The sequence below is a fragment of the Chenopodium quinoa genome, unplaced genomic scaffold (genome assembly GCF_001683475.1).
Source record: "Chenopodium quinoa cultivar QQ74 unplaced genomic scaffold, ASM168347v1, whole genome shotgun sequence".
In the NCBI taxonomy this organism is placed as follows: Eukaryota; Viridiplantae; Streptophyta; class Magnoliopsida; order Caryophyllales; family Amaranthaceae; genus Chenopodium; species Chenopodium quinoa.
Window position 1 is genome coordinate 971,082 of NW_018745188.1, and position 8,865 is coordinate 979,946.

General features: G+C 35.3%; 1 protein-coding gene across 1 annotated transcript; it reads left to right on the top strand.

The window, feature by feature from the left end:
- The first annotated feature begins 1,702 nt into the window (after nucleotides 1-1,702).
- Nucleotides 1,703-8,000, top strand: LOC110710900. Its single transcript, XM_021889244.1, has 3 exons — nucleotides 1,703-2,323; nucleotides 7,701-7,794; nucleotides 7,879-8,000. Exons 1-3 carry the CDS (start codon nucleotides 1,703-1,705, stop codon nucleotides 7,998-8,000), a joined length of 837 nt encoding a protein of 278 aa, XP_021744936.1.
- The last annotated feature ends 865 nt before the right edge of the window (nucleotides 8,001-8,865 follow it).

Genomic DNA, 8,865 nt, shown 5'->3' on the forward strand with positions numbered 1-8,865 from the left:
TTTTGGTGTACTTGAGGGATAAAGAAGAGCACGAAGAACATCTAAGAAAAGTGTTGGAGATTCTTAGAAAGGAGAAGTTATATGCCAAATTTTCAAAATGTGAATTTTGGCTAGAGAAGGTAGCATTTCTAGGCCATGTGATCTCAAAGGAAGGAGTTGCGGTGGACCCATCCAAGATTCGGGCAGTTTTTGATTGGCCAAGACCCAGAAGTGTGACCGAAGTGAGAAGTTTCTTAGGGCTTGCTGGATACTATAGGAGATTTGTACAAGACTTTTCGAGGATAGCTCAACCCTTGAAAAATTTGATGAAGAAAACTACTAAGTTTTAGTGGGATGAGAGGTGTGAGCAATCTTTTCAAGAATTGAAGCGAAGACTCACCTCAGCACCAGTCTTAACCTTACCATCAGGGACTGAAGGGTTTGAAATCTATAGTGACGCATCTAAGAATGGCTTTGGGTGTGTACTTATGCAACATGGGAAGGTTATAGCTTATGCATCAAGGCAGCTCAAGCAACATGAACAGAATTACCCTACTCATGATTTGGAGCTAGGAGCGGTAGTGTTTGCTCTCAAGATCTGGAGACACTACTTGTATGGTGTGAGATGTAAGGTGTATACGGACCATAAGAGTCTTAAATACATATTCACACAGACTCATTTGAACATGAGGCAAAGGAGATGGCTTGAGGTGTTAACCGATTACAACCCAGACATTCTGTATCACGAAGGAAAGGCAAACAAGGTAGTTGATGCTTTGAGTAGGAAGACAACTCATATAGTGAACTTGATGATTTTAGCCAAGGAACTTTGTGAAGAATTTAGGAAGTTAAACTTGGAGGTTGTAGAGTATGACCAAGTGAACGCTCAGTTGAATGCAATGTCAGTCAAACCTACCATACATGATGAGATTCGTGAGAAGCAAATGTTAGATGAGTGGTTGACCAAGGTGAGGAAGATGAAAGAAGAAGGAGCGACAATTGAGTTTGATGTAGATGATAATGGAACAGTGAAATACAAAGGGAGATGGTGTATTCCTAAAAATGAAGATCTCAAAAGGAAGATTTTAGAATTATCTCACAACACCCCGTACTCTGTACACCCAGGAGGAGATAAGCTCTATAAGGATCTTAAGAAACATTTTTGGTGGCCAAACATGAAGCGTGAAGTAGCCGAGTTTGTGGCAAGGTGCCTTACATGTCAGAAAGTGAAGATACAACATATGAGACTTGGAGGGAAGCTGCAATCGTTAGATGTACCAGGATGGAAGTGGGCGTCTATCTCTATGGATTTTGTGATGGGATTTCCACTTACAAGGGCAGCAAAGAATGCTATTTGGGTCATAGTTGATCGTTTAACGAAAACAACAAGATTCATAGCAATAAAGGATACTTGGAATGTGAATCAATTGGCAGCTGCCTATGTGAAAGAAATTGTGAGACTACATGGAGTTTCTAAAGATATTATTTCAGACAGAGATCCAAGATTTTTAACAAAGTTCTGGGAAATGTTTCAGCAAGCATTTGGCACTATCCTGAAGTTTAGCACAGCGTTCACCCTGCTACAGATGGACAGACAGAGAGAACAATTCAGACCTTGGAGGACATGTTGAGAGCTTGTGTGATGGACTTTGGCGGAGCATGGGACGAAAGATTACCTATGATAGAATTTTCATACAATAATAGCCATCATGCGAGTATAGGAATGGCACCTTATGAAGCGGTGTATGGGAGAAAATGTAGGAGTCCCTTGTGTTGGAGCGATATCAGTGAGTCTTTGACTTTGGGGCCAAAAATGATTGAAGAAACAACGAAGCAAGTTAGGCTTATCCAGGCAAACATGAAGGCAGCTCAGGATCGACAAAAGTCATATGCAGATCAGAATAGGAGAATAGTGGAATTTGAAGTTGGGGAAAAGGCTTTACTTAAGGTTTCACCTACCAAGGGAGTCATGCGGTTTGGTAGAAAAGGGAAGTTGAATCCTAGATACATTGGCCCGTATGAAGTATTGAAGAGAGTTGGTGAGGTAGCATATCAACTAGCCTTACCCATGGAGTTAGCCAACGTTCACAATGTTTTTCATGTTTCCCAACTCCGAAAATATGTTCATGACCCTACCCATGTTATCCAACCCGAGTCTATTGAGCTAGATGAGACCTTAACTTTCGAAGAACGCCCTGTGAAAATTCTAGACACCAAAACGAGAAGTACCCGAAATAAGGCGGTAAAGTTAGTTAAAGTCCTATGGTCTAATCAGAATTCTGAAGAAGCAACTTGGGAAGCTGAGCATGATATGAAAAAACGTTACCCGGAACTTTTCGACCAGGTATGCCAAGTTTCGAGGTCGAAACTTTTAAAGGGGGTAGAATGTAATACTAACTGATCTTTTATCTTCGCATGAGACTTTTTGAGAGCTAATTTTAAAGTTCGAGGACGAACTTTCGTTTTAAGGGGGAGTAGATGTAATACCCCAAATTTTGGAGTATTTTTTTTAGTCAACGATTTCTTTTCAAAAATAAATAAACTTTAAAACTAATTATTATTTTCAAGTTGTAAAATTATTATTATTATAATTTTCGTATTTGAAAAAAAAAATAAAAAAAAATGAGAAACCGATTTTCTAGAATTGGTGTTATCGGATAAAAAGGAAAAACAACAAACAAATTCTATTTGAAATCAGTCCTTATCTTGTAGAAGACCTTCTGGATGAATCTACCTTCACAATATTAAGCTTATAAATTCCCAATCTCACACACCCAAGTTGCTATGAGAAAACATTAGCTCCAAGAAGCTTTCTTTTCCCCTCAAAACCGATTATTATCACTTAGTTGTGTCAATTGCTAAAACACCAACTATAATTGACTGAGTATAGTGGTAAGCCATGATTCTTCTTCGTCTATCATTCTTGATAATAATAATTGTTAGCTAACCCACCACGAATTACGCCTTCGTCCCTTGACCTTGAGTTATACTTCTATGGCTTCTTCCGATTCACATTTTAAAGAGTATGGTTTTTATTATTTATTTTTGTTTGTTAAAAAGAAAAAAAAAGGAAAAGGGCGGGGGGTGTTTTGTTTGGTCTTCTGTAAATTGTAAGATGATTCTTAGGGGAGCAACAATGGTGGGGTTAGATGAGTAATTGATCTACAAAGTTAGAAAAGTTGGTAGACATCTCTTTTATATATAAAAACAAAAAAAATCTACTTCCTTTCTTTTTACGTAGTGGTGTATTAGTAATAGGCATCAAGCATTAATGAGGTTGCCTAACTAATTCGATTAGTATACTAAATTAACTTGGACTCGTTTATTTGTAAACGGAGGCTACTAGGTGAATGTTTCGGAGGTTAATTACCTTGAGTTTTTACGCGCGATCAAGGTAATTTTCAATGTCCATCATCTTTAGAATCTTGTTAGGAAATTATTTTGAAATATTATGTGTCAAATACGTGCTTATGTAATCATATGTGATGAGTGTGCTATCGTATGCTATTATGGAATCATATATTATATATGAGTTTTCTAATTTGTGTACTAGTATATGTAATTTCGAAAAAAAAAAATTCATTATTTGTTATCGTATGAGTTTTTTCTTAAAATATAATCTTGGGTATTGGATGATTGATTATACGTGATTGATGGTCTATAATGTCATGTAGGATGACTATGGTCTAATAATACTGAAATTGAAGTATTGATACTTGAAATTAAATTGATTTGTGCAATACTTGTGTACAATGTAATTGGATGATATAATCTAATAAGATGTACAGTAAAATTTAATTTAAGAAGGGAAATGAAACCCGAAAGGGTGAAGAACAGGTTGCCCACTAGTAGTTATGGTTGCTACTAGTTGGTTTAAATTATTGTATATTGTTGTTAGTCTTCCTCCTAATAATTGGGTATTAGTGAGGGGTGTGCACACTAGGGACATTCTGTTTTATTTTATGGCCAATTGGGGTTACGTGCGACCCTCTGTAAAGTAGGTGGTGACAGAGACTAGTCCCGGCTTACTGGCGTTCTCTTTCCCTTTCTTAAATAAAGTAATAATATTTTATGTGGCTATTTGAACTTGGTTGAGTATTAAAATATTTATGAGACTATATTATGTATAAACTGTTTTAAACTAAAATTTATTTATTTTACGGGGTGGAGTTGGAATTACTCAGTTTATCTGATTTTTGGGAGTCTTCTCTCTTTTTCTTGTTTCTGATTTATTTTGTAGGTTGGTAGAAAAGGTACATTGTTACGTGTGAGGAGACGTTAGAATAATCACGTAGCTAAGACAATTTAGTTTATCCCCGAATTTAATTATTTCCTCGCAGTTATTGGTTTCAAATAATTGCAGTTTGATGTAATGACTATTTTATTTTGCCACAACTTAGACCACTTAGTTATTTTAAACATTATGTTATTTTTGCTTTGCATTTATTTTCTACGGAAAATAAGTGTAGCAGTAACACTTCCAGAGTTCGATGGTTGGGTTTTTGAAAGTTAAAGGTTACTCTTATTGTTTTTAAAGACTCGAATTTTGGGGGTGTTACACGGGGGCACCAATAATAATTCTCTCTCACCTTACACCAAAAATCATTCTCTTCTCCCTCTTTAACCTAATTTCTAGCCTCTTTATTCTTCCACAACAATTCCCGTAAGCACTCCAAGGAGTCTATACTTAACCCGAGGTTCCGTCCTTAAACCAAGGCATGAAAGGTACAAATAACTGAGGGTTTGGACCAAATCAACTCTACTTTTTATTTGATTTAATTTTCATTCACTTTATATTTTAATAATGAAGTTACTAACAGTTTGTTTATGATGTATCAATTTAAAGTAACGCGCAAAATGTGAGTAATTAATTAATTTAATTGCTCTTATTTTATTTTTAATATTGCTAGTATCATGATTAGGGTTATTTTATATTTGATTTGGCTAACACTATTATTGTTAAATTGCTTCCAATATTAATTTTTATTCTATTATTTTTTTATTGATCACCATATTGCATGTTTAAAGGGAATATGTAATTGAAAACCACGCCTAATAAGATAATTTGGACAACCGGTTTAGGTTCCTTTTAATCTTATTATTAATTGAAGTGATCACCAATATTTTAGAATTATGTGTGCATTAATATTAAACCAATTTAGTTAAATAATAGTTTGGAGCGAATTGAATTATTGTTTGTACGCCTTTGAGATCACATGAATGCTTTTCAATATAAGAATCGAGTAGAGGCCAATACGGGCGAATGTGACTCCATGACTCACTTCGTACCATCATCCCCGATCCTCCTTTCGTGGTTCCGAACCATATGGAGTTAGTAATCTCATGGATTATGAATGGGGTGTAAACTTCAAGGGTCAATTGTTGTTGCCTATCGTAGTCCCTTATCGTGGTTGCCTTTTTATGATCCGTGAACGGTTTACAAGTTCCTTAAAAACTTGTTGGCGGCTCCCTACTTTTTTGTCCTTAATCGTATATGTCAATTCCCACTTCCTATGAGTGCCAAGCATATTCACAACATGCTTTTATGTAGGCGCACTTCGAACGACGCCTACAGTGAGGCAACAGTTTGTGACACATCGATTATATATGGTTCTCACTAGCTAGCAACGGCAATATAATCACATCATCATCACACAAAATTCCTCATCCACTAGTAACTACAATATGCCCAACGCTTTTTCCTTTCTCTCTCCTCCACCCTCCACCGCAACCACCACCACACCCCATCGTTGGCTACTCTAGAAACCCTTGAATTTCTTGCAGTTATTCTCTAATCTCTATCTAAATGTCCAATACGATTCCCCCCCCCTTTCTCTTAAATTCCTAAAGTTGATTGGCGATTTCACTAATCAATTTCTTAGATGCCGAAATTTTGTTTTTGCAATCAATTTCTAATGAGAAAATTGTGAAAAAGGACTTTTTAAGTGGTCGACTTTTTGAAAAAGGACCTTTTAAGTGAAAACTTATGAAAAAGGACCTTTTAAGTTGTATATTGTTTGTATAGGGTACTTAGGTGAGCTTGCGTGGTTGTCAACGCCAGAGCTCCAGCGCAAACTATCACATGTTAATCACGTGACTTATTTATAAAAATAAAAAAAATCCCTAAATTTCCCTCCTTTCCCAACCTAACCCAAATTGAAGACAAAGCATTCAATGAAAGGGATAGGTCGGGAAAGGAGGGAAACTCGGGGATTTTTTTTTATTAAAAAAAAGTCACGTGACTAACCGCATTGACCATCACGTCGAAGCTCCGACGTTTACCACCATGCAAGCTCACCCAAGTACCCCATACAAACAAAATACAACTTAAAAGATCATTTTTCACAAGTTTTCACTTAAAAGGTCCTTTTTAAAAAAGTCGACCACTTAAAAGGTCATTTCTCACAATTTTCTCTTTTCTAATTGACACCATTTTCAACTTTTTTTTTCTCTCCTCACTACGCCTTCGACATCTATTTGCCACCTTTCCTCTCATTTCCGGTAACAATGTGACGGAGTTATTGATGGGTGTCATTATGAAACTCAAATGGTAGTATTTTAGGATGTTTTGCTTTCTTTTAATAGCTTTCTTTCCCTTTATATGCTTAGTTTGTTCATTTGTTCCTTAGTTTTTCTATTTCTTGCTTATATTGTGTTTTCTTCATTTTTGTAGATTTTCTCTTGTTTTCTCTTTTATTGGTTCTTATTTCTTGGTTTGTAGGCGTATGGTGAAGCTCGAGACCCGTCATAATGATTTTTTGGGTTGGAAGAGGCTTATGGTGCAAGGTGGAAGCTCGAGACCCGTCATGATGATTTTTTGGTAGTATTAAATTTCAGAAAATTATTATTCCTTAAACTCTTAGGGCTTGTTCTCATACGTTTATTTTCTGTTCATTTCAGTTCAACTCAGCTCAGTTCAGTTCAGCTCGTAATTTCCTTCTCTTATAAAATATTCATTTCAGTTCAGTTCAGTTCAGTTTAGTTCAGCTGATTTTAGTCTATTAGAACATGCCCTTAAGTTTTTTATTATCTTTCTTTCAAAAAGAAAATTCTCATTATCCTCTTAGAAAGTACATATTCTCTACCAAATTATTCATATTCTCCAACAAACTATACATAAACTATATCAAACAATACATATCCTCTAACGAACTGTACATATTATCTAACATAGTACATATATCCTCTAACAAATTGTACATATCCTCTATAAAAAAATATACATCCTCCAACAAATGATACATATTCACTAACATACGTTTGGTTTATTCCTTTTTTATTTTAATACGTTCTTTATTGAAATAACAATATCCTTTTTTGCCTTAAATATATCCTCTATTGAAATAATGATATCCTCTATTAAGTTATATAAATCATCTATCAAATAATACATATCTTTCAACAAACTGTACATATCCTCCGCCAAATTATACACATATTCCTAATAAAAAAATACATACCCTCTATCAAATAATATATATCCACCAGCGAACTATACATATTTTTTAACGAACGTATATATCATATAACATAGTCAACAATAATCGTTCTTTATAAATAGTCAACAATATCATCTTTCATTAACCGCATACCTTTCAATAATCCTCAACCTCAGACGGACATGAAACTAATAGCTCATCATCTAGCCAATCATCTATCCATACACTGCCCGATACCTCATACCATGAAGACAACGAAAAAGTTGTTTGTTACATGTTTAGGTACAAGAAATTAATCTTGATCATGATGCATCTTCTAATAATGAACTTAAATCATGCGTGACACCCATGGAAGAGTCTATAATTGTAAACATGGGTACGTAAAGTGATGTAAAAGAAGTCAAGATAGAATCTTCCCTTTCCTTTGATGAACAAAATGCATTCATTATTTTACTTACAGAATATGTGGATGTATTTGCATGGTCTTATACTAATATGCTTGGTGTCGATCGTGATATTGCTGAACATCGTATGCCTCTAGCTCTACCCCGAAAGCTAGCCAAAGCAACAAAAGCTTCGTAGAATGAAAGCGAAAGTTTGTCTCAAAGTTAAGGAAGAAATTCAAAAGCAACTTGATGCCAACTTCATTAAACCAATCAAGCATCCGAATTGACTGGCGAATGTGGTGGTAGTGTCCAAGAATGATGAAAGGGTCAAAGTGTGCATTGATTTTAGGGATTTGAATTTAGCATCACCAAAAGACTATTTTCCATTGCCCCACATTGATGTTTTGGTTAATAACACTACATGACACGCCATGTTCTCATTCATGGACGAATTCTCATGATACAATCAGATACTCATGTTAGAAGAGGATATGTTGAAAACTTCTTTTATCACCCTATGGGGGATCTTTTGTTATAGAGTAATGCCCTTCAGAAAAAGAATGCAGGGGCTACCTATCAATGGGCTGCAACGACAATTTTGTATGATCTCATCCATGATATTGTAGAGGTCTATATTGATGATATGATTGTCAAAAGTCATGATCGTGAGATTCACATCAATGCTTTAAAATCATTTTTGACAAAATTAAGAAATACAATATGAGGTTAAATCCTTAATAATGTGTATTTGGGGTTTCTTTGGAAAGCTTCTGGGATTTGTTGTAAGTCAAGACAGAATTAAGGTAGACTCTGACAAGGTAAAGGCTACACGAGAGCTTCCTCTACCAAGAACAAAAAAGGAGATTCGAGAATTTCTTGGTAGAATCCAATATAGTTATAAGTTCATATATCTCAATTGACAACCCGATTGGAACCTATATTCAAGCTACTTAAAAATGTCCCTACAAAATGGAATGATAGAAAGAAAACCTCTCCAACCCTCTAATTTTAATGTCGCCGAAACCGGGGCAACCCTTAATATTATATCTTACTATCATGAA